We start from the raw sequence: 27,420 nt of genomic DNA, 5'->3' as shown, positions 1-27,420 counted from the left end.
CTGAAACTGTAACTTGACCGCAGGGTCAGGAACCCCAAGGAACCCCATCTCCCAAATCTACTTGCGAAATTTAGGATTTCTAACTTCTCTTTCATTGTAACATTCATTTTGTGACGTGCCACCGTCACCTGCCATCCCAGCTCCTCCTCATTCTTTCATCTTCCAAAACCTCTCCACGACATCCTTAGAATACATAGGTTACCTAACAGCATGTAGCACTGAACAGCACATCTGAATTGGGAGAACTATGTCAGTTTCCCTCAAATACCTACTCAGCTTTTCTCAGTTCCAACATGCCAGGCAGGGGAAACTTACCACTTCCCCTTGAAAAGCACCATGAGTGACTTGCCCTGAGCCTCCCAAAAGAGAGGCAAGCTAGCTGAGTGCAACAGCTGGCTGCACATGGCCGCACGTGTTATTAGCTCAGTCTCATATCCTAAGTTATCAAGAGATGTTCCCTGTCCTGTTTTCTCATTACTTTTGATAATAGAAGAGCAAGCTGGTGTCTTTGGACTTTGATATTCCTATCTGCTGTGCGTGAGACACACAGACACAGTTCTTGCAGTTGAACAATTTATGAGGGAGGTTGCTTAGCACTTTCTGAATGCTCCAGTGACAAAACCAAACATGACTGGGCTGCCTTCCCACCTACAGGCAGGACAGAGCATGATTTTATCTGGTGTTAGATCCTGGCTCTGCAGCTGGGACATCACACGAATCAATGACCCTGCTGCTCTGGAGCCTTGTTATTGTTGCCCCTCCGTGCAGTAACCAGAGCACAGCAAAGGTTTAGTCCCTCATAACCTCTTCAGCAAGACTCCTGAATGCAAAACAACCAAAGGTGCATTGTGTTAATATCTGTTAATAACAGACAGGAGGACTCCAGCTGTTTTACCCATGCTGTCTGCCCATGTGTCCCACAGAGAGATTCTTCTCCCTAGAAGGGAGCTCTTCTTTGGCAACTTGTACTTTGCAGGTGGACTTTGCCATACCAGCACCAGATTAAAAGACATTTATGGACTGAAAATGTTTATTTCTTCTTTGTTCTGGTATATGGCTCTGGGTATATTGCTAAACTAGAAATTTTGTTAAAGTAACTATTCAAAAGTACCTGTTCTAGAGCATGTCAGTGTCACTCAGCAGCACTATTTCATCTTGGAAAACAGAGTTAATGCTGACAGTAAGAAATGGATAAGCTTTCTCTTGTTACTAAAAGGTACCTCATCACCTATAATCAGAATTCAGAAACTGCAAAGTCCTCTTTACTTTATACACACTTTCTTTTTTTCTCTCGTGAGATAGCAGAGTCACTGTTGCCTGAAGTCCTCAGCTATGCACTTTTTAAGCTTAAAAATTTGCAGAATTCTCAAGTGGAAATTGAAATCTGAAGAAAATCTGTGAGATGTTTTCAATGTTTGAGCCATTTTATCCCCAGTTCAGGGGGATATCAACTGCCATATTTCAGCATATTTTCCTGAAAAATATCTGTAACATTTACCATAGCTTGATTTAACTGGAGGGTGAAATTAACAGGGCAGAGCAGCTAGTATTGGCCAAAAAACTATTCAAATTTAGCCCTGGCTCTCCCAGATCACCAAGTGTTTGTCTCAAGGCACACTACAGCAGGAAAAAGAACTCTCAAGTCATCATGGGGCAGAACAGAAAGAAATGAAATTATGAAAAGGTATCAAAAAAGCATAGAGAAAAATGGCCTCCACAAGGATCTAAAATGTAAATATTATTCACTGACAGGTCAAAAAGGCAGGGCAGAGAACAGATGTGCTGATTATTAATGTAAGAGATGTTGACACAAGCAGAAAATAGAAGTCCCAATACCCTTTCAAATCACAATTTTGTTGGTAAAACAAGGACTTTGTGAAACAACTGACAAGTGGACTAACCAAAGGAGACTTTCCAACAAAGAAAGATGTACAATCTCTCTGTTTACTAGAGATACACACACACACACACATATACACAGTCTCCTAAGTCCAACTCTCTGAGCAATCTAGGTCTGCTGAAAAATCTATGATGACAATGTACACTTAATTTTTAAGTCATGAAGATATGGATTTTCAAGCAACCATCAAAACTATCCTCTTTTAACACTGAGGGGATTTTAACCAACTATCAACCATTGGGCAAGGATATCTACCAAAAGATAAACTGGCTAGGAAGACCTGGGAACATAGGTGATATAATGAACATGAAACAAATTCACAATTTTCAGCAAAAAAAGGTTCTGAGAAAAAGGCAGAAACTATTTCAGGAGAAAAAATGAAAAGGATTTCAATAAATTCAGTTATTACAAGAACCAAGAAGAGGGAACCTAGAGCAGAAAGACAGTTCTTTCCCTGTTCCAGTGAAAACATGGTTTAATCAGGAAACTATTTCATTACAGAGGAAGTGCCATCTTCTACTACACTTTTACTAGTAGTAGCATAAGTCCTTAGTTCATCATTAGCTTTAATTCAGAAGAGGAACTTATAGGAGATGCAAACAAGGACCAAGCTACCAAATACAGGTAGAATAGCACATAGATGAAAGCTGTGGTACAAAATTCAAAGTCATTAATATAGGACATCAAAAGCAACTTTTAAAAAAATTACTGCATATAATAAGAAGTGAACTATCAGACCAGTGAACACAAGGAAAGGACAAAACAAAGAAAGCCCTTAAAATTAGCTAGGTATTCAAGGTACTTTTTTTACATCAGTCTTTGTTAAAGAATCAACTGTGACCAGATGTCTATCGTAACTAATAGCAAGGGCAGAGAGATAAGCTCTTTGCTTTTAACAGCATGAAACAATGTTGAAGAATACTCATGATGAGTCCGATCATAGCAAATGAGAGCACAGAAACCACTTACAGAGGAGACTCATTAAACCTCTGCCATCAATAACTGTTTTAAGAACTATGGGGAAGAACAAGTGACAAAAGACTGGGAAAAGGCCAAAATTATGTCAATCTCCAAGAAGATAATGGGGAGGAAGAAGGGCTGAAGAATTACAGACCAGTCTGTTTTCTCAAACAAATGAAATTAGAAGTAACAAAATTATTTGTAAAGATCCAGAAGATAACAGATGATTAAACAGTCAGGACAGATTTGCTGAGAACAAATTGAGTCAAGCAAATTTCATTTCCTCTTATGACAGTCCTGTAGACAAGGCAAAACAATGCACGTCATTCATCTTGATGGTAGCACAGCATTTGGCATAATTTCTCATAACATTCTCACAAGAGAGATAAGGAAAACAGGTGCAGATGAAAGTAACAAATCATACAAAGGGGTGGGTTCAGTTAAATGGAAGGGTGCAGAGAACAGGAGAGCTTCAAGTACCTACCTTCACACCTAAACTATTTAGTAGAAGCCTTACATGAGCACTTAGAGTCCAGCTGTAAATTCCCAGACTGTACCTACCTCAGAAATGCTGTAATGGTTACAAATTTTAAACAGATGCTGGGGCAGAGAGGGCTGCTTGCAGATAAGCAGCTGCACAGTCACCAGGGGAGGCTGACCTCATGTGAGGGAAGTCAGAAGTTACAGAAAGTCTCCAGCTGCATGCAATCACTCTATCTGCACTGGAAATCCACAAACACCTGAAACTTGTTTGCATGATAGAGTGCAGGATCTCCAAAGGTGTCCTGCAAATGGATTAGACAGGCATCCAGCACAAGACATACCTTCCAACAGGAGATACTGTAGCTAGTCAATTATTGACAAGTTTTTAAAAATGCCTTGCAATATGACAAATCAGGAATTTTAACAAACTTGTTGTATGCATATATACAGGCATTCACCACATGATGATAAAACATGGTATGATTTATCTGGCTAAGATAATTTTGGCCTGAAATTTATCAGCTCCTTTATGTTGTTCACCATATGCTGCACAAGTTAATCACAATGGCATAAAAAGTGCAGCAGCCCAGGGCAGAGCACAAAGAGCTGGGATTGCCGCTTTTGGTCACAATAGTAGTACTGTTTGTTGCTTGAGGAATTATTAAGTCCCTGAACCCAATATTTTGGACTTTAAAGACTTCCTTGTTCTCCTGCATCACTTACTGGAGCAGTAAAACCAGAGGAGTGGGTAGAAGCTCTCCCAGACCAATGCCCAAAAGTAGCATGTACTGTTGGAACCTAAAGGTCATCTGGACCAATTCATACACCAAGAGTGCTTTGGAAAAAATCTAGTGTTGCATCTCACAGAGTTTTGGCAAGCAAAACAGAACATCTCCACACCAGTCATATGTAGTACAACTTTTTTGCACCAGATCTGGATGGGTGCTTAAAAAGTGTCCTCTTCAATATAGCAAGGAGTTTTTCCTAACATGATCTCACTCATCATCAAGAATCATCACACCCAAGGGGTCAGGCCAGGATGGAGTTCACTCTCCTCATAGCAGCCTGTATGGTGATGTGTTTGGTTTGTGCCTGGGTCAGTGTGGTAACACAGCAGGGTTTAGCTGCTGCTGAACACTGCACAGTGCTGAGGTTCTCTGGCTGCTTCCCAGGGGTGGGCACGAGCCCCAGAGCAGTCACAGCCAGGACAGCTGACCCAAAGGCACATCCCACACCACATGCCATTGTGCTCTGTAATAACAGCTCAGGGAAGGGAGGAGGAAGCAGGTCATGGCATTTCATTTATGATCATGGCCTTTATCTTTCCAAGGAATCTGTGATGAGATCTTGCTCTCCAGGAGGTGCATCAACACCTGCCTGCTGATGGCCAGTAGTGCATGAAATCCTCTTTGTGCTTTCCTTGTGGGAGCAGCATTTGCTTTTCCTGTTACACTTTCATTGCCTCAGTCCATGAGCCTTCCTGCCTTCCTTTTATTTTCTCCCCATCCCATGGAAGAGGGACAAGGCAAGGGGCTGGGTGAGTGCATGGCTGCTGGCCAGGGTCAGCTGCAACACTCTGAGAGGACACAAGTGACCAGCCTTTGCTGAACTGCTCTAGCCTGGGCAGCAGTTTCAGCCCTGCACACAGGGCTCTGCAGGGGTTGGTTATTAAAAATAAACACCTGCAGAAACAGTCTAAGAGGCAATGTTAAGGTAGGGTATGAGGCATGAGCCTGTATAATCAAAATATATACTATAATTGAATTCTTTCAAAAAATAACCCCATCTAGAAGAATGGAAGAATGGAATTACTAGAATTCATCTATTTGAATTACACAGAAAGTCTGAAATATATATTTGATTCAATAGTGAAATTGATTTTGGATGAGGTAAAAATTGACATCCTACAATATATCTTTTGTTTGCAATTCATCAGAAAAATTCGATTTTGGCCAAAGATATTGTGATTTAACATGAAAAAATAGCACATTCTCTAAAAATGTTTAAGAATAAAATCCTCAGTTGAATGAAAATTTAAATTCAAGCTTCGTTTATACAAGGCCTGCATTGCAATAATATCACTTATTTGAATAGCACATTTTGAAGACCCACTAAACATGAAGCACATCTTATCTTTTAACACCATGAAAAAACCCCAAAACCATTTGAAAGCTTTTTAAAATCAAATATAGTATCACACATATATGAAATCTGTCTGTTAAGTGCTCAGTTATGTATCTGTGTCTCATCACCTTATCAGTGCTCACATACAAAGCTCATGGTCACACCAACTACCAAGCTAGACGTAATTGCATAGATAGAACCAAGGGTTAGGATTTCCAGCTTTAAACTCAGCTACCATACAGCAGCTCATGGAATTTTTCTTGTAAGAACAAGCACTGACTTCTGTCACCATGCTTCTTTCACACAGAGATGGCACTGGCCACTGAACAAATACTCAGAAAAAAAAATTGAAAAATATATTTTAAGATATTTAGCCAGCCACAGGTAAAACTTTTATCAGTCACTCTTCTGCAGCCCAAACTTCAGTTTTAAATTGCATCAATGCAATTACTAAAATCGAGTCAGAGGCACATTTAACATATAAGCAAATTATTAATCCTTACTCAGCCCACTTAATTGCTTTTTTCCAATTATATTTGTAACATTAATCAATTCACAGATGCACTTTTAAAACAATGCTAACCTCTTCAGCATTGTCATCTCTGCTGTCCAACAGGGAATGTTTTGAGGAAAACATAGCTTCCACCTACAGAAATTCAGCTCCATACTTGGTATGGCTTCATTAACATCACAGTAGTATACACAAATCATGCTAGTCATACCAAAACTAGTTCATAATCCAAATTCTTAATGCTAAATTATTTAAAATTAAATCTTTTTTTCAAGTTAGGCACTGTCTTGTAACAAAAAATGATTTAGACAAGTGAGGAACAAGTGCCTCACATATTTTGAACAAAAATATTATCTCAACAAGTTGAAGCTAGAAGAACACTTACAGGTTTCTGAAAAGTTTCAACAGTGGAGCTTTAATTTGGCATTCAAGAATGTATTTGAAAGTAATGAGGAAACCAGTTCCTCACTGTTTGGCTGACTGGGGCCAAGGAATTTTGTCAAGTAATGTGTAAGGAAAAACTAAAGAGAATAATTAATGAGGCACCAGCAGCATTTTAAAACTGTCCACTATAAAAATTTAAAGGTTTTAAGAAAAATCTTGTTAGCAACAAAACTGGGCTCCGTTGAACACTAACACCTTAATTTGAATTAAACTATGGATCAAAACAAAAACATTGCTAATACAATGTATTAGCAGTGATTTTGTTTTGACCTGTAGCTAAATTATCACAGTATTTCTACATCTGATTCTCAAAGCAATCAGGACCTGTTGTAACATATATATAGCTTTGAATTCCTTATGAAGATTACCTGCAACAACCAAAACAAAACCTCCAAACCCAACACAGGATTGAAGGCCAATGGTTACAACATTCACTGAGTGCCAACAGTCACTAGCTGAACAGGACAGGCACTATTCAATATAACTGAAGCTTTAAGTGATAACTGTGGGTAACTTAGGGTCATCTTTTTACAGTTTTTAACTTCCCAGTATCAAAACCATTTCATAAACATTCACATCAGTCCACATTTCCAAGAAACTTCCACCTCCATTTTGTAAGCTATTTCCATTTCTCTGTTTTGTAAGCTACCATCTTTCCCACAAATAGTAGAAAATAACTTCAAGAATGTAATTTCAAAATGAATAAGATTTCCCAAAAAGGTAAAATAAGAAAAAATGTATTTAAAGAACTTCATCAATATAATTTTACCTTGGAACAGATAACACTGGAAAACTGCCGTGACTAAAAAATATGAACCTCATCCACTGAAGATAATTATCTTCAAGTGTCAAGCATTAAAAAACAAAACAGGTTTGCAAGAATTAAACCAGTATTGCCTCTTTTATGGTCTGACAACTGTGGCCAAACTGTGTTCTGGTTTAGTTCACATTTATTAATTCTAAGCAATCCAAGTTATTCAAATACAAAATAAATTTAAACATTCTGAGCTGTCAACCCAAAGCATTTTAGCCATCATGATCCCGATTAAATCTTCTCACAATGTTTTTGAAGTCTCCACTAAGACTAAAACAATCAGGAATAGCTTGGTGAAGGATGAGGTTCCTCCTGCAACTCTTTGCAAGGCTGCCTGTCAGCAGGAGGGAAACTACAGATAATGAATACTGCAAGGGGCCTTTTATCTTATTGCTGGGAAGCTGAGCAAGCCTACCTACCCTGAGCCCTCCACAGCAGCTGCTCACTGTTAGCACACAAGCAACCTTCTCATCTTTGACATCCAAGTGCTGAATACAAAGGGAAAAGATGAACAATTATACCCAAAAAGGAAAGGCAAACTTTACTTTATGGGCTGGTAGATTTTCTGAGCAGCCATAGCTATAATTCTAAGAAATCACAGAATTCCACTTAAATATGTCTTTCCCAAACATTTGACTATTCGTGTTCAGTCAGTTATGGCATTCTTCAAGATCTTAGTATCTTGAATAGTTTTCTTGTGGCTGCACATCCTAAATAACTAAGAACCACGCACAGTTAACTGACAGCTTGCCCACTGCATTCCTGTCCTAGACATTTTCTCTCCTCCTACCATAGCTGCACTGAACATAATTTTTGATGAAAAACATGTTGCAAGTACACTTCAAAGTGAACTAGGTGCTCCAAAAAATACTGAAACTAACTTGCTTAATATCTTTGAACCAAAGTGTTGAATATCTAAGTTCTAATGCCTTTCTGTATTCTATGTCACATTAAATTAGCTGCCAAGAAGTACAATGCTCACCAAGGAACAAAGGCATGATGCTTCACAGTAATTTCCTGGGCAGGAAATGAAAGGCTACAGATAACACTGAGCTGTGCATCCTTGACTTTCATGGCATAGGACTCAAGTTCTTATTAACTGATGAAAGATAGCACATTGACAATATTAAAACCAAAATCTGAACTGATTCAGCTGTCCAGTGTTTGCTGACAACTGGTGAGAGAAGTTGAATCAACTTCCAAATTATTTTAACAACTTGATTTATCTATGAAAGCCTATTGTATTACTTGTATTTGCTTAAGATGGCACAAATAACATTTGTAAAAGTAAACTGCTCCACAAGAAAAGAAAGCCTGCTATACCCCACACTTCAACTACCTAGAGAGGAAAGGCGTGTTTTGCTCTGTACTAACAAGCAGAAACCCCACAGCCCTCCATTACCAACAAAATATGCCATATCCATGGACTAAGCACTAGCTCTCCCCTCTGTCTCATGTTCTTACATTAACAACCAGACAAATAGATTTTTTCTCTAAATATGATTTAATTAAAAACACTAAATCAGCTTTGACTTTTATTTTATATATGTACAATAGTTACCAAATAATGAATACACTTAATCAGTTATGTTAAATTTCACATAATGTCAAAGGACATCAGCATGGCATGGAATAAACTCACTGCCTTTTGCAGATACAAAAAAATGCATAAATGTTAATTGTGATTACTATTTTAGTGTGTGATTTGTTGGTTGGCTTTTTTATAACCTGCTTATCAATTCTCCAAATAATGTTGCCATAAAAACAGTGTAAGTGGTTAATTGATCAGTTAATATATTAACAAGTATGAAGATTAGTAAAGTTTGCAAGGTATCGATTGCAAAATTACATCGAGTGTAGGACAGAATGTATTCACATGAAAGTTAGCTTCAGTTAGAAAAGTTTTGAAAAAGAGCCCAGGTTGGAGCTGTGCATTAATTTGGTCAAACTGATTCATATGAATGAACAGTCAAGTTTATTTAGATATTGAAAATACAACTATCCTTTTTAGTATTCACAAACAATTGTGTATATAGTGTGTGTATGTGTGTAAATATATATATGTATATATAAAGTGAAGATATGTTAATGTAAAAATATACTGTTCATCCACTCCCAATTACACAAAATTCAGTATTTGGACATTAAACTGTGCAAGTATGAATGTCCATTTCAAATCTACATTCAACCAGCAACAAATACTTGGAAGTATTTTGTAAACATTTGAGATAGGGAAAATCCATTTACAAAAGAATCCTCCTTTAGCACATCAGCATCACTTCAGCTTGAAAATTTTGTACAGCAGCTTCAGCTGGCATATTGTGAATCTGCTTAAATCAAAGAGCTCACACTGTCTTAAATCAGTATGTGTGAAAGCTCAGTAAAAGCAGAAATTTCTTTCATTCTTAATCACCATCCATTTCCAGTTTACCAGCAAAAAGAAAATGCACTTGGCTACAAAAATATTAAGGAATGTTATTGAAAACAAAAGGCTATTTTGGTAGAAGAAACTACAAAAATAGTTAAGTTGAGTCATGTTGTAAAGCTTTAATGCAAAAGCATTACAGTACAGATTTTCTTTACAACTTTCTTTAAAGCTTAATCAACACCAAATTTAAATATCCATCTCTCAAGTGCTTGAACAAAATGTGCTCAGTGAAAGTCTCTCTCCAAGGGGACCAAGGGTAATTAGGCAGGTGCCAGGCCCTGGGTCTCAGCCACCTGTTGAGCGCTGTCCCTCGTCCCGTTGGCAGCAATCATAGGGGTTGAGATACTCTGATACAGTGACGGTGGACAACTCAACTCAGCTGCACTTTCATCCTCTCCAGTATCTGAATCCGGTGTTACCGAACTGTTCTCTATCCCCAGGATCTCACTGACTGTTTGAGGCAATTCCTAGAAAGGGAGCAGCAGGGGAAATGTTAAAAATCATTGTAATTAAATGCAAAAAGTTAACAGGTTAACAACAAAGTCCCCTCTGTCCATCCTGCATTCCCAGGACTCATTCATGTGAGAAATCATTCATCTGAATTTAGCTGCACTGAAAGCATCTCTCTCAGCAATACTTCCATTAGAGTTAACATTTTCTGTAGCTGCTCTTCAAGAAGACAGCAAAGGGAAAACACTCAGGAATTGATTCCTGATTAATACAATCTTCATTACAAAAGTTAAAGTCTAATCAACTATTACAATTACACTTCATGTTATTGAAATTAGTTTTATTGAATGATCCACTAGTTTTTGCCTAACAAGTCTGGCATGCTTTCAATGCAATGCACCTTTCAACTAGTTTTTGTCAAGCGCACCAAACATCAAATTTCTTGGAGTGAGGTTACCTTGTGAGAGTTGAGAAATCACAACCAAAAAGCACAATTCAACTTTCTCCCAGTGAACAGTATTACTCTATAAATTCAATTATTCTTGCTTACAGACTTCTCAAATATAGGCACTGCACAGCTACACAACACGCTTTACTGTACCCAGACATTCAGTTCTTTCACAGGTCATACATGAACACTTACACCTAACTACATACTTTTCCTGTCTATAAACATTCACAGTAGATTGATATCTTTACCTTGCAATTCATCATCTGCATAGAAATTGCTTCTGCTTTGCAGAGTATATATTCCACATCGATTTTCATAGACAGTTCATTGATATGCTAAAAATAGATTCACAAGTTATAGTGAGATAAATTATAACTTTGTTTCACCCAAAATACATTAATACTGCACTGCACTGCTAGTAAGTATCACCTTATTAACCTGCCTCTCAAGCTATGAAATGCTAGACATAGTCTATAAGCTTTGAGAAATGGCTACTCAAAGATACAGTATGGGACAGCTGCTTTTCACCAGCATCCAAGGTCTGCAAGAGGAATCCACAGTGCCTCTAAATGTGACAAACTATCTGGCCCTCCTACATACTTCCCCCTGCAGCTCACATTTTCAGAGATGACAAAGTAGATCATAGAAGATAAAGCAAAGCTTAGTATTAAATATAATAACTCATCTGAGGAGAGAACAATTTCTGATCTATTAATGATCTTATCACTAAACACAGACATCCAATAAACCATTTTGAAAGCCTGCAGGATAGACACTTAACCCTTCAGAAAATGGTATGCATCTTTCCCTCCCCCAGTACAAACCACAATCATACTGCACAATTAACTAAAAAGTTAACTAATATTTTAACTTAGTGCCCATAAGACAGCCCCATACTAGCCACTGGGAAGATAATTCTACTGCAGCCAAAACCAGCACAATAATGCATAAGAATTTGGTACCTTTAATATTTCATTAAAGCCATAGTGCTTGTCCATTATTTGCTGTTTTTCAGATTCTAGGATAGCACAACAAAGGAGAAGATGAAAATTCTGACAAGGCAATTCCGTCCACATGACCTGTTAAAATATAAAAGCCCCACATTTTAAATGCTCATATTTTTCTGCAAAAAAGAAAAGCAGTTCTTAAAATATAAGTCCTCCAGCCAAATCATTTAACTAACAATAAGCTGGTTTTGAAAGCAACTAAGTATTTGTAAAATTATTTGGAATTTTACTTTTGGCCCTTTAGAGATAACTGCAAGTCTGAGTCACCAAATGTTTATCTGCTTCTTAAGCCACTGTCCACTATATCCTACTAAACTGCTTGAGCTTGTGGTCTTGTGAATGTTGGCTCTGCCTCGCTCGTGTGAAACAGAAGTAAGTGAAGCTAACAAATTATCTGCTTAGAGTATCTGCATTAAGTGTGAATTGGCAGAAGAGTGTCATGCCCAGCAACAGCTAAAAAGGCTCTAGTGTTTATAAATAAGGTGCTAAAGTTATTCCCTTACAACTGCAGACACATCAGCTTTTGGTCCCATGGAGGACACAATTATTCCTGAGTTCACTGGGACTGAAATGGGTAACCTCAGTACTAATACCCTATTTTAGTACATTCACAAAAACCTTTAAAAAAAAGTATTTGAAAAGAACATGTATGGTGGGCAGAAAGCTGGAGAACAATTTTGCCAACAAAATCAGAAAGAAGCAAAAGTCTGCTTGCACAAATGCCCTGACAGATAAATGGATTTAAAACAATGGATTTACTCTCAAAAAAGGCAGGCAAGAAATCAGACTACTGAAAATTTTTTACTTCATTAGAAAAAAATTGTTTTCATCATTATTGATGGAATAAAGCCTTACAGCTGAGCAAGAGCTTATACTTGAACTTTCATTACTAGTACATGTAACCTGTAAACTGAGTTGCATAAATCCCAAAGATACCCAAAGAAAGTTCACCCAAAATAGAGTGCAATTAAACTTGAATCTTTCAATTAAGATCCAGTTCATAAATTAAATTTTGCATCTTTATCAGACAACCAATATTCTGTTAAAGCATTCTCTCACTCCAGTAGAAAGACTGGAATGCAAGTAAGCTGATAAAAAATAACAATTGAATGAAAATGCCTGTAATCTACCAATCACAGTCTGCCTACACAGTTGTGCACTGATTTGCTTTAACATCAAGTTGCTGCCAAAAAAAATCCATACAGTTTGCTACCGTTTCTGATAAACCTTTCCAAGTCTGGAGCAGAGCATGCACTGAAGGTTATGTATGTAAATGTGTAACAGCAGCATCACAACATGCTGCAAGGATGGAAGAAAAAGCGGCATTTAAACTTAAACTATAAGTAGGAAACTAAAACTATAAAAATAAGGAGCAGTAACTTTTTTTCTTTCTGATACAGCTACACAAATAAAGCTCGTTTGTCCCAGCACTACCTCAGCAGCCATGAATATTTGTAACCAAGGTATGTAAAGTAACTTATTACCAACTCATACTGGCTTTATGTAACGGACTGATACTAGAATAACACTAAAGCTAGATATGAATTAGTTGTAATTTTGTTACAAAATCTTTCTTCTGGGTTCCTTCTAAACCACCCACTGTGCAAACAAAAGATGAAGAACTGGCTGGAATTACCAGGTGATATTGCCTGTCTCTCCAGTGTCAAGGAGGGACTGAACTACTTTCAGTTTTGGGGCAGCTAGGAAGTGGGTCAATAGGCTATCTGGGTTGTGTTTAAGAGGCTCTACTAAAATGTGCTAAAGTTAACCCAGAGCAGTTTAACCCACACACAAAAGCCATTGCATGTAACAGGAAATAACTGCACTCACATAACATGTCTCAGCTTATCCACACATGGTGGAATGTCACCTCTCTATCACACACAACTCTGTCACACAGCAATGAAACAATCACATTTTCTACCACAATGGTTATGGCTCTTACTCAGGAAGTGCAAAGGCTGGGAGTTAGCCTCTACTCCAGATTATAAGAACCAATATCTCTCATTTCCAAGGTGAATGGAGATGGGAGAAACCAGACAAGTGAAGAATCTTTTGATTCCTTTTTTTTGTGATAAAACACTACAAATCATGAAGCCAGTGGGAACAGGGAAAAAGTGTCTGATGCTTACTAAGTGGTTCATACGAGTCACAGGACAGAAACAGAGATTCAGAAATATCCTGAAATTAACAGATTAGACAGAAAAAGTCCCAGAATTCCTGGAACCTTGGACTAGAATTTCAGATGGTACCTCTCCTTCATCCCATCCTACGCTCTGCAAGAGTATGTTATAGGGTAATGTTGCCTTCAAATGGATTTCCTCAATTCATGTGCTACTACAAAACTGAACATGAGGTTTGCTCAGCCAAATACCCAGAAAAGTAGTTAATTTCTCTATAAAGGGAAAAGGCCTCCTCTGCCTATAGCTTGCCTTTGTAAATCCCACATACTTCACTGATACCAGTGGAGCTGCATGGCTATGCACTGGAGAAAAAACAACCCACTGTAAGATGGACTGATCAAAGGTGACTCTAGCCTGCACATAAAAACATTAACATAATGCCTGAATTACTTTGTTTTAAAAAGGAAAACAAGATATTCCCTTTCCCATTCCCTATCTCCTAGCAAGGAAATTGAATACTTGTAGTAAACTTACATTATGATGTGCTATAAGAAACCTACAAGACTATCATATATCAAAAAGTTTCCACCATCTTTCTAAGAGAGGAAAAAAAATACTTGAGAGAGAAATATAGTGTGTTTCTTTCCTGTATGTACACATATATATATGCCTTAAAGTAGAGGTGATAAAAACATGCTAGCCAGGGACTATAAACTATAAATAAAAATACTGTTGTCATCTACTTAAAAAGAAAAATTAGTCTTTAAAAAATACTGAGAAAACAGCACAATACTGAGGGGAAGAGATGAGTGCATCTCCCCTCCCAAATCATTATCATTTATACCTTTGAATAAGAGAATTCTTATAGCTTTTTACATATTGGTTTCCTTATTTATGGATGTTATCCATAAACTTTTTTGTCCTCTGGTTGAAATACCACCTCAATACTCTATGCTAGTGAATTCCACCAACTGATGATAAAAAGCTAAAAAGATTTACTTTAGACAGTTTAAATACTGGTCCTCCTCTTTATGTGACTCCTTTTTCATTAGTGGAAAAAGTGAATAAAAGTATCAACATTATTTTTCATCACACCAGAAACAACATTATTTTTCATTATAGTACAAACTTTATGCATCTCAGCCCTGTTCTTTTCATTACCCCTCTGTTCCTCAGCACATATGCTGTTATGTCCTATAAAATACTCCCTCCATTCATCTGAACGTTTATTCTGTTCTTCTGAGTTCTCAGTGAATATTGTGCCCACATTTTCAACAATAAACCTGAACTGTTGACAGACTTCTCAATTTTCCCAGAACGAAAAATTAAATATAAAATATTGGTAAATCTTAATTATTTCATCTGATCCCAAGATCACCTAAATCAAAAAAACATCTCATTAACCCAGAAAGTTCAGAACTTCAACATTTTGATTTACATAATGTTGTGTGGCATCACAAGGCCTTATCATCAAGATTAACAATCTTCTGACATCATCCTCTTCATGGCTTTGGCTAACACAAACTACCCTGACAGTGCTTCATTCAACCTAATCTACAAAGAATCACCAATACCACGAATTAATCAAACAAATGCTCTTTCTTTTATCATGAGTTGTTTTCCATTAACAGTTAACTGCTACCCTCCACTTACTACTTTCACTTAAGAGTATCAGTTGAAGGCTCCTGTCCTAGAATTTTTTACAGCCAATTTATCCAAACCAGCTCTAATAAGTATTTTTTCATGAATTTCACAAGTTGTTCTTTAGGCTAAAAAGACAAGAAATGCTCACTTGTCCTCAGGTCATTGTACAAAATCCTTTTTTTTTTTAAAATTTATCAGAGTATTAAACATTTTGCAAAATGATCCATGCTTTTTGTTCTAAAGTCCAAAAACTGCTGGAGTTTGTATGATGAAATATTTCCTTACCTCCCAGAGTCGAAGAATATCTTGAAAACTAAATTCCCTTTTAAATCTGATAAGAAGCCACCGGAAGCAAAAATAAAGGTAGCCTGAGTCTTGAGATTCTAGGAATAAGAATGTGACATTTCAGAAGCATCAAATTTGGTTCAGACAACAGGTGAAAAAAAAAACCCTACACTTTACAGGTACATGCTTACACCACTAACTTTTAAGATGGTGGGACCTTTTTAGAATCAAGATATTTGTAAGAGTACAGCATATTTTTAAAATTGGTAACAGGATGACCCTGTCTTTTCAATAAGCATGGAGTAATTACTTAAAAATTTTAGGCATTATAAAGTTACAAGTCCTATATTCACATAGTATTGGAATTATATTTACACTTGTGAGGAAATATAGAATGCAGGAAGCTGTTTCAGTTACTGTGCATAAATAATACACCTACCTAAATAACTGCAAAATCCACTGTCTAGTAAACGAAGCAAGTGACTCAGCTGAATAAGTTGTGTCTTCATACCCTGCATCTGTTCTTCAAAATTCTGATGCTGTATGGAATAAAACATTAGCACTGTCACTTTTATTAACTCAATTTTGAGATTTGCAGCTATTTTAAAAGAAGTTTTGTTATTTCAACAGTGGTTCTCTCCCTTTAGGTATTTAATATATAGGCATTTAACTGTACTTCTGTCTAATGAAATGTCTGCCTTTTACTGAGAAGTTTAACTGAAGCACTGAACTGTATTTCTTTGCTAACATTTTCGTATGCAGTAAATGACAGTTTAAATCTGATTAAGCTCTGTACTTCCCAGCAGCATGACTGCACTCAAACAAAAAAATATTGTCTTTTACTTTCCTATCTGTCACACAGTCTTTTGCCACATGCACAACTCATAAAAGCTTCAGTTTGTGGGAAGTCTAAACTGCATTTAACAAAACCCAAAAGGCAGGTATATAATGAAATCATTATTGTGAACAAAATCATGCTTGAGGACTCCTGATAAATACAAATTTGTCTGTGATGGTAACTCTGGAATTCTTAAGGAGCCAAATATGCCTGTACTGTACAACAATACTATTGCAAACCCACCACAACATCAATCAACAAAAGCAATTGACTTCAAACATAAAATGACTGCTTTATAAGAATTCAAAAAACCCAGTGAACTTTATAAAGTAAAATTAACCCCAAATACTATCTGTAGCTTATCTGTTTATGTGAGCTAAAAAAAGCCTTATTTTACCATTTGATCCATGTATGATACAAAGCACCAAAAGGCATCTACTTCATTCTCCATAACATACAAGACAGGTGACAGCAAGTCGCTCATCCCCTGCACATAACCTTGATGGAGAAAAACCAGAGGGGGGAAAAAGCAAAAAGAAATTTCAACTCAGCAGTTAAACAGTAATTTTTCAAGTGTGATGAATGACTGAGTGAAACAAATACTAGCACATGCAGATACTATAATTCTCCAATTCAACCAGTAAAGATAAATTTGTATTAATAGGCACCAACATCCTGTAGATCTGATAAGATTTACAAGCCATTTCTGCCAAACTAAAGAGAACATAAAGCAAACACATTGTTCCAGTAGCTGTTAAAAGATGTACAAACTGAGTTTGTACACAACTTATTTTTAGTAAAAATGCTCCTATTTAGAATTCAGGAGCATATATAGATATTTTTAAGATTAAGTCTCTACCTTGCACTATCACAAATACAAACTTGTATATAATTTCCTTTCTATTTGTACTTGATTACTTTCTTCTACACATTTAAAAATTCTGAGTATCTTTGCACTGCCCCACTCACTCCCTTAATGAAGATTTTCTACTCAAATTCAATAAATTCATTTAAAGAGATATTGAGTTGCAATTCCAGAAAAACATAATGCAACAGTCCTTATGAAGACAATTTGCATTTTACACTTCTTTTTTTTCTGTCACTGAATATGCTTTAAGATTCCTTAATTTAAGGAAGTTGGGACTGTTCTGCTTGGACAGTACTTTAAATACACCCAAGCCTAAGACCATCTGTGTAACCAAGCAGACAACAATAAAGAATTTAGCTTATCAAAGTGAGAATTAATAGTAATTAATTAGTAAAGTATTGCTTGCAAGAAGCACAAAAGCAACACATGTCTAGATCTGATTCAAGGACGTCCTTTTATGTTTTGTGCCTAGAACTGGTGAATAAAGTTCATACCACCTAAGAAATACTCACACGATTTCAAGAAAAGCTTTCATTTAACTGGAGAACGAAATGCCCACTAAAGCATATCATTTTTACAAACAGCTATACAATTTTAGTTGTATAAAAAAAGTTTTTCAAGTTTTTAGGTTTTAAATGGTTCTTCCAGCTTTCTTGTTTGTAATTGACAGTCCGCTTAAGCAGAGCATAATGATTTCTACAGGTAATTTTTCCCCTTCTTCCCAACTCTTCCAAATACCAATGATGCTAGTGTCAGCTTATCTATTGCCCAATTGTTGCTGACCTCCCTTAATAAGAGAACACAATTAATGTGTGTATCTATCATCAATGATTGGTTCAACATAACATTTCTCAGTTGGCTGACTTTATTTCATAATGATGTAATTGTAACTCTGTAACTGAAAAGAGGTTTAGAGTCAGTAACTGAAAATATGGAGCAGCTGTGAGAAGAAAAATAAAATAAGTAATAGCAAACAGGTAAATAATTAAAAGGTCAAAAGAAAAAAGTTTTGTTCCCCACATATTAAATACTACAGCTAACTAAAAATAAATGCAGAGAAAATTCTGTCTAAGACAGTTTAAAAGTCCATTTAATAATAAAGCGAATTTCATTAATGCAGACTTAAGGAATTAATTCAGAAAAATATTCTATTAACAGCTGTTCTGTCCCCTCCCTCATATGGCAGCTTGTGGCATTATTCAGACCCCTCTAAAGCTGCTGTCAAAAGATTAAGAGCAGCACTGCACCAATGTGTTGAAGCCTTGGACAGTTACTATGTCAAATTTACTGTATTTCCATTATTCCTGCTTGTTTATAAAACAAAAGACTTATGCAGCATGCACATTTAAGCCATCTCAACCATGTTTTTAACAGAGTGGGTGGTGAATCTGGTTTACGGTCACCTATAATGTCACTGTGCATTAATGACTGTTGAAATGTGGAAAGAGATGAAACAGAGCTACATGTTTTAACTATCAGTTTCAGTTTTCTCTTATTTCAAGCCAAAGATCAAGACTCTCTTTCAGAGAGAATGAAAACTGACAAGAACTATAGCCCTGCAGCATGTTTACTACAGGTTAAAGATTTAATCTTACTTTTTGTTTTCAAAATCTGGCACAAAGTGGGCTTTTAGAATCCCAAAACTTTTCTGATACAGAATACGCAAAAAAAACTCCAAAGTATACAACAGCCAAATGTCATGCCAGGGGTGAAGGGGGAACCAACTGCAAGTATCTTTTCCCTTCCTCCCAAGACAATTAACAAGAAAACAAGACTTAGCCATCACATTAACAGTGCAATTAAAGAAAGATGTTATATGCTCTTCTCTCTGCAGCAGATGCATGCACTAAAATGTAATTTTTGACAGATTGCTAAGTGCACTTCTCAAGAACCAGCTTTTAACATATTCACAAGAACACCATGTTTACAAACAGCTGGTTCAGCACACTGAGCTTTAATTACAGCAGTGGCAGCTGGCTTATCATTTTTATGATATTATCAGTCTTAAAAACATATATAACACTCAAGCTGCAAAGACCCAAACCCATTTAAAACTCTGAAAAGCAAGACTGCTTCAATTCTTTTTAAAAAGTTAAGTCACAAAAACCTAAACCACAAAAACCTAAACCACAAAAACCCCAAAAACAACAAAAGAGCCCCACAACAGTAGGTCTGTAGTGAAGACAAACTACCACTTAATTTCCAATCCCACCACAATTGATGAGTTCAGATGCCTAAGACGGACACCAAATTGAAAAGAGAAAGAAAAACTGAACAAAGTTATCTACATTATTGAACACTACAAACTATTAAATCTTTTCTAAAACATGTACAAAAAGCACTGCAATCAATACAAGTTCAATTCTATTAACAGGACTTTGCATAAGCAAAGCTGCATATCAGAAGCCAAGAAGGCTTTTACATTCAGAGGGACACAACTTACCTAAGTCAAAGTCATACATGCAATAGGTCATCAAAATATCATGAAGTAAAATCAGTCCTGGATTATCTTCACCTTCATAGAACTTATTTGTTCGATCTGTCCTGTTAACATCTTTTTCTAAGAAAACAGTCCAGATTTAAAAACGCTTTCAAAACCAGTTGTACAAAGACAGTATCAAATTAATTCAGAATATCTAAGCTGATGATTTCTTCCTCAAACACTGTTGCAAAGCTTTGAAGTGTTTAGGCATAACTGAATGTCATTTCAAATAAAGAATGTTTTAAAATAAATAAAATCCTTCCTATCTCCAATGAAAGTATTTGCTTACAAACACATTTTAAAGCTTTCTGCCTCTTCTTTGATAATACATTTTATGGAAAAAATCCTGATTATAATTCAGCAAAAATGTTTTTGATTTAAGAGGATTAAAAACAATTTTATGTGAGCTAACTCTACAATGCCATTTATGAATACTGATGCGACACAGCATAATCCATAGCTGGAAAGTTCCCACATGACCATCTCAAAGACACTGTGACAGTTCATAACAGCATTTTATAAATACTGTGTAACAAGCTCCTGTAACTCAGAGCAGATGAAACTGCCTCTTTCATCAGGTAGTTTTGATGTCTGAAACACACCAAGCACACAGCATATTCCATAATAAGGTGACATTCAAGACCAATATATTTCGAAATTTTGCAAAATTTTTGAATGCAATTTGATAAAAGGAGTATTTTGTAGATTTGAATCCATTTTACTACATAACTCTAATACTGCCACATACATTTCAAATGCTTAAAAATTAAAATAATTGTCTCAACAGAAACAAACACCTGGCCTTTTTTAAACTCAGAATATATTTTTTTCTGTTATCATTCTCTAAAAATATAGTTTATTAGACTACCAAGAAAAAGACTACTTTGACCCTTTCAGCTTGCTTGTTGAATAACTGCCTGAAATAAGTTTAGTCTTTCTCTCAGAATAACAAAGAAATCTTGGCCTGACTCCTGAAAAAATATTTAGTAATCCACAACACTGGTGCCCAAATCTCACTACCAAATGAAATGAGAATACAAACTGCTAATACTCAGCATAATTTGATGAAATTTTTAGAAGTAGGTGTAAAACCCCAGAAATGAGAATCCACATACACAAATCCCTATAAGAAATTATAAAATATGAACAGACACATTTTCACATTCTTATTGTATGTCATTATTTTAACATTTCCAGCAGAAACACATTATGATATAACACAAAATGAAGAGTCTTTTGTTATTGAGTAAAGGAAGTTTAAAAATCCAGCCAAAAATCAGTTTGTAACACTAACACGTAAAGCTCTGAGTCACTCTACTTGAGAAAGTTTTAATATTAAGTATATAACCAAGTTTAGACACCTCTGAAAAGAGTAACATTTCATTTTTAGTGCCTCTTCATGCAGGCTCTTCAATTTCACATAAGCTTTTAAAAGTATGTGTGCATTTAGGTATGTGTCTAAACATGAATTTACCTATAAGACTCCGGTAATCTCTTAATCTTGAGTTTCGCTTTTCCTGTTCCTCACTGACAGATTTCCACTGCAGTTTCATCCTGAAATATTCATCCCTGAAGAAGAATGACAATTTTGAAACCAAACTTCCACATTTCCCTTTTTTCAATTTAAGCATTCATTCATTCCATGTATTCTTTGAGATAAATGGAATAACAACACCCTGTTTATGTAATGTTTTTAGTAAAACAATTTTTAAGAAAATGTCACAGGTTCTTGCATTCAACAGTTTTAGCAGCTGTCTTTCAAAGGGCTTTCTACATCACTATGTCTTAAAAAAGATGCACCTTTAAAATTTCTTTTGTAAGAAAAAAGTCACTGTACTCACGTTTTCCTTTTTTGCAGATTTGCTCTCTCTTCTTTAGTGCTATTCCAAGGAAAATATCCCAAAAGAAATTTCCATGCCTCTTTTCTTAAAGTATGGCAGAGACCCTAAGGAAAAATGGGTATGATGCATCAACAAAACTATTATCACACTGTGAGGAAACATTCCTAGATTGATATAACACTTCCCAAAGTAGCAACTTCAAGTTGGTTTCTTTTTACATTGTAGCCAAGTCTCATGTGCTACCTAGGTCTCACACTGGGAGGAAGCAGGAGGAAAAGAGAATGACTTAGCAGAATACTGTGGAAGCACTGGATCCACACTTAGGTAAGAAAAGAAACTTTAGAAAATAATTTTCTTCCTATATTTTTGCTTCACTGCTAAAAATAAAGAACTTACAAGGCATCACAAACTTTAAGAAGTAAAAAAAGTACCTTTAAAAATGTATAAAAATATAATGCTGGTTCTGGTTACAGTTGCCAAATTTCTGGTCTTGCCATAAAGTGACCTTGAGGACTAGTCTTCCATTTATTTCTTTTTTTTAAACAAATATTTTCATCTCACAAGACATAGCCAACCTTCAATTAATCTTTCAGTCAAAAATACTAGTATCCATTCAAGAAACCTGCTTATCAAAAATCTTCCCAAGTAATGCTCAACATTTTTAGATGACAAAATATATGGAGCTGAATCATATCCTGCTCTCATCAAGAGTTTCTTGTAACTCCTGTAGTACAGTCATAAGAATAAGGAACTTTTGCTATCAGAGTCCCCACTTTGGGGAATCTTGAGTCATAAATAAAATTGAGCACTCAGTCCCCTGGTAATGGGCAGAGATTGACAGGAAAGTAGGCTACAGAAGAAAAGGTTTGTAGTCATTTTCATGATTGTGGAAGGGTCCTTAACTGAGCACATCAGGCACAAAAACATTAAGGAACAGTGCTATCATTCCCTACTTCTGCTTGCATCAAGAAACCTGCATCAGCAGGCACAAAATGAATGCATGAAGGGAGCTGCATTCCCACCAAAACATAGAAATACTGAAGTAACATTAGGTAGAAAAGCTACAGAACACAATTAGTTTTCAAAATTTCCATCACTAAGACTAAATTCACATTCATATTGCAAAACCCCTCAGTTCAATTAAAAATACCAGCAAAAGTGTTTAGCACTGCTCTGCTAGACAGGGTCAAATCCCAGCAAACAGCTGGGCAAAACCAGAAGCTTCTGCTAGAGATGGATAGGAAAAAACATTGTAAGAGAAAAGAATAAACCAAATATCCTAACACTGAAATACTGGTCTTTTCCTGAAAGTCACTTTCATTTGTTTTGTCACTTAAGCTTCTGTATTTCCAACTCATTTCCTTTAGTCAGCCACAACAAGATCTCTCTCCTTTTAGAGCACTTCATATAGCACTTCAGCAAGACTGCTGAGGGATTTGACTGGCATGAAACCATGCTTTATGAAGTCTCCCAATAAAGACAGTCTGGGTCATGCTCAAAGTTCTGCATGAAACATTACAAGTTAATGAAAACAGCATATCCACAGTTTGGGAAGGAAAGAAAAAGCCAGAATCAAGCCATAGGTCTTGCTGAATTTAGAAAAACTATTTACCCCTTTGAATATCAATCGTTTTATGTAGTCAACATCTAAAATTCTTCCTTCAGAGTCCATATTCTTAGCCCATTCTTCAGCTGACACAGGCTCTCTTCTACTAACTTCAGGCTGTTTCCCTAGGTCGATCTGAAACACACACAAATGCCTTATATGAATCCCAATGAAGTGCTTCAGTAGTTGCAAACAACTGCACAAATGGTACTAAGCCTGCCAGTTTCTAATAGTCAGTGCAATTACATTTCCACATGCACATACCTCAGCAGCTCTAAGGATCTAAGGCTGCACCCATGTGAGCAAGTCAAGTGGGCCAACACAAGCAGATCTTTAGAGTAAGACACTCAGTGCTGAGGACCTGACTATACATGTTAATATTTCAGATTTTGGAGGATGTATGTGTGTTTTAAACAACCTTCTAATTCCACAAACACCTCTGAGCTAGCATCCTATGAATTAATGCAACACAGCAAACAAGGACAATTGTGAGCTTCACCTCAAAAACACATTCCTGATACACGAGTGCATCTTACAAGAGAACTGACCACCAGCTTGGGTTTAGAGATACTATCCCTACATAGACTGTACAATGTGACTGGAAAGATCAGTTTTGGTACACAGCCTCTTAAAAATACCAAGTATGTATGAACTTTCAGAATTTATAACACCCATGAAAAGTTTCAGTTTGTACTTAGTCTCAGTTCAGAAATTCCATGTACAGGAGAATTCAGCAGAAAGCAAATTGTTACTTTCTAAAAACATTTGTATGATAGCAACGCCCAAATCAATTTGTATTTCAACTCTTTATAAGTCCAAGGCATTTGTCAGATTAAGACATATAGGTCAATGTCAATTTCTATATATAGCATTGGTTACACTTTTTCTCATTGACAAATTAATTAAGTGCTAGGCAGCAACTTCTTAGAATTATATTGTTCATGCAGCTACTGCTGAGATATTAACACTAGCTTGAACTCAAAAAATCCCCCATATAAAACAGTTTAATATTTTAAAAATATGTAAGCTTCTCAAATAATAATCACAAGCATTTAAAAATAAGCCTTTTCCATATATCTGTAAAAGACTCCAACAGGTGTCCACAGTGATTCATGATCCAATTATAAGTTCATTCTAGCTTTCATTCAAATCATGCATATATCTGTAATTTAAACACCCTAGACATTAATCATCCAATTAAATAGTTTTTTTAATCTCAAAAGAAACTGAGATGTTAGGAGCGATTAGCCAAGACAGTTGGTTATTAGCCTGCATGCTCCAATTTTACTTAACGGAGCTCTAATTGACCTCAGAGGAAACACTGAACATAAAATCAGTCACCTTTTAAGGTAGTGCCTCTAACATAACTATAGTCACCATTTCATTAATTACAAACTTCCCTTCAAAGAAAACTCGCATTTGCAGGCATAAAAATGAAATATTCAAAAGTAACCGATGATGATCTTAACTCCTGAGAATAAATGGTAATATGCCGCAATTGCATAAACAGTATAACTCATCACGCTTCAAGTCCTACCATTCTTCTGAAGGAGCACATAAAAACAAACAGCGCATCCATATCATTAATTTATAGACTCACTCGTGTAATGACTTCAAATCCTGGCTCTTCCTGCTGATTTATCTTCAGCCCTGGAATGGTGTCATTGAAAAAGTCTGCCATTTCTGACGGTGGTCGCCTCTGATTTGACTGATCGCTTGAACGTAAAGTACCAACAATATAGTTTGTGACTTTGGAAAATTTTCCCATTGTTACTACATATGGATCTTTCTTCCATTTCTGTTATAACATGGAAAACAAGAAAAACACAAATATCTGTGTTTATAATATATTTGTTTTATATATATACATACACTTGTAATTTTTGTACTCAAAGGAAAACATCAGGAAAGGTACTGTAGATCTCAAAATTATTTAAGTTTCATGTATTGGTAGTAATACAGAACAGTCATCACACGATCAAAAAACACATCTTAAGTATGAAGATAATACTGCTAATTGATTTGAAAGATTGGATTGCAGTGTTCTCAGTAAGCCTGACCTACACATAGAAGTGGATCAGATCCACTGTTTGCTGTCAGTGATTCATGGCACAAAAGAGAAACCTTACACCCAGTTTCCCTACCCTCACAGTAAAAACAGTCTGAACAATCATGTACTCTGCTAGGAATTTCACACAAATTTTTATTTGACAACTAAATCCAGAAACTAACGCAATTAATTAATGAAGAATTTCTTTAAATCAACACATCAGTGGATCAACCCTCTGGCCTCATTTTAGTCACCCAAGTTTTGCTCCTGACTTTCACAAGTCCATAAGCGCCACCAAATGATAAGCCATTGTAGGATTAAAAACCCCATATTTTTAGCCAACACTGTCCTCTTTGCTGCTGTATTTCCATTATCTCTTCAAAAGCCTCAGAAAATATCAATGAAAAGAATACTTAGTCAAGGAAAACTTAGAAAATTATCATTAATATGTTGTGATAACCCCTAAAGTATTTCCTTTCCCCACTAATACTAAGGCAAATGTCTGAATCACAGAGAACATGAACTTGAATAGGTTTGAAATAACACCACAGGAAAGTTAATAAGTTATTACATCACAGAAAACATACAATTAAGTATACTTTCTACAGTAAGCATTTAGTTTAGGATATAGTTAATGCTTCTACAATGGCATTAAATCATTACTCAGCAAATGTTCCTGCGACATGGAAGGGTGCATTTTTTCAATATATGTCTTCAGAATAAAAAATTTGAAGATAATACATACTTGTAATAAGCCATATGATGGTTCATCAAAGAGATTTTCAAAAGACTGAGACAGTGACTTCTGAGTCTTCACAAGAAGAACCCGTTCATCATGTGGAGATCTGCAATAAAATTAAAAAAGGGTGTCTGGGTGCAAATGTTTTTTCTGTTAAGTCCTCAGAACATTTACTGGTTTTATGAAGTGACATTTCAGGTTTTGTGCAAAAAATAAAAGATTTCATGCAAGACCATTTATATGATGCAAGATCAGTCCTTAACACGAGGTAGACAACTAATGGTACATAAAACAAAACCTTCATGTTTCAAAAGATTGTGTTATTTTCATATTAATTCTGAATTGTACTATTTCATTCCCTGAAAAATGAAGCTTTAGAAAACTTTTTGAGAAATTATTCTGGAAGATAACTCCATTTACATGTATGTAAGTGACAAAATTCTCTTCAGTACATTTTTCTAGTTTTGACAATGGACAAAAAAATGTGACACAGGAAATGTAGTGAGACACAGCCAGCCTCAACACAATATATGCTGAAACTCCCTTAACATAATAGAGGAAATGAAAAGAGCCTATGTCACCCATACAGTTAAGGAATTCTTTCTACCAGTTAGTAAATCTTACATTATGGCACCCTGTAAAACATTACATTAAGGAATACAAACTGCTTTTCAATGTATGAAAGCACATCGACAAATTTCTAACCAATAGTACTACAAGAGATCCTGTCAGAATAATTCTAAGATTCATACTGATAGGAGCTTAAATGACACCAGAGCCATTGTACTGCAAAACAGAACCATCTCAGTACAGCCCTGCAAATATATTTCTGTGTAGACTCCAGAAGCTTAATGAATACAAACCTGACTTGGTCTAACTCACTGTATTTGTACACTCCTGCTCAACACATTTGCTACTCAATAGGGTTCCACAGGCAGATGAAAATAGTGACAACAAAGGCACTGAAACCATGCTGCTCCCAGTAATGAATCTGTTCTTTTGCTCTAACACCTACCCCCCCTGCAACATCCCATTTTGCCCCCTTCTTCAGCACAGGCACCCCATTACTTCCTTAAGCAGCTGCTGAATCACCAATTTACTGCTCAGTAGGTGACAGAAGAGAGAAGAGCTCAGAAAGCAGGCTGACATTCAAGCCTCAGTTTGTATCCAGGCAAGAGAAAGCCAAGCACTTTGCCATCTGACCCTAATCCATTGCACAGACTTACATTTATAAAATACCTCTCTATTGCTCTGTCACGAAGTTTAAATCCACTATTTCTAGTTTTTGAAAGAAAAATTACTTTTCTTTTTATTAGCACCTGCATCATCTGCCATGTTATTAAAGTCAAAGATAAGAACTTTAATAAGCCTT

The 27,420-nt window shown here is 36.1% G+C and overlaps 1 protein-coding gene across 1 annotated transcript in view; it reads right to left on the bottom strand.

Annotated features, from left to right (window-relative positions):
* Window positions 1-8,724: 8,724 nt before the first annotated feature.
* Window positions 8,725-27,420, bottom strand: part of TBC1D15 (TBC1 domain family member 15) — a 35,805-nt gene continuing 17,109 nt past the window's right edge. The window contains exons 6-17 of the mRNA XM_054278326.1: window positions 26,055-26,154; window positions 24,860-25,057; window positions 23,266-23,394; window positions 21,654-21,757; window positions 21,287-21,381; window positions 19,774-19,890; window positions 16,860-16,960; window positions 16,064-16,163; window positions 15,625-15,722; window positions 11,528-11,644; window positions 10,814-10,900; window positions 8,725-10,131 (exon numbers count right to left, since the gene is read on the bottom strand). Of these exons, the coding sequence (XP_054134301.1) occupies window positions 9,925-10,131; window positions 10,814-10,900; window positions 11,528-11,644; window positions 15,625-15,722; window positions 16,064-16,163; window positions 16,860-16,960; window positions 19,774-19,890; window positions 21,287-21,381; window positions 21,654-21,757; window positions 23,266-23,394; window positions 24,860-25,057; window positions 26,055-26,154 (1,453 nt within the window). The 3' untranslated portion in view covers window positions 8,725-9,924. The remainder of the gene's footprint in view (window positions 10,132-10,813; window positions 10,901-11,527; window positions 11,645-15,624; window positions 15,723-16,063; window positions 16,164-16,859; window positions 16,961-19,773; window positions 19,891-21,286; window positions 21,382-21,653; window positions 21,758-23,265; window positions 23,395-24,859; window positions 25,058-26,054; window positions 26,155-27,420) is intronic.

This window comes from Melozone crissalis, unplaced genomic scaffold, assembly GCF_028551555.1.
Source record: "Melozone crissalis strain CALT ecotype California unplaced genomic scaffold, PUWL_Pcris_2 ptg000004l_1, whole genome shotgun sequence".
Classification (NCBI taxonomy): Eukaryota; Metazoa; Chordata; class Aves; order Passeriformes; family Passerellidae; genus Melozone; species Melozone crissalis.
The sequence above is the reverse complement of the archived record's forward strand: the minus strand, read 5'-3'. Positions and strand labels throughout refer to the sequence as shown.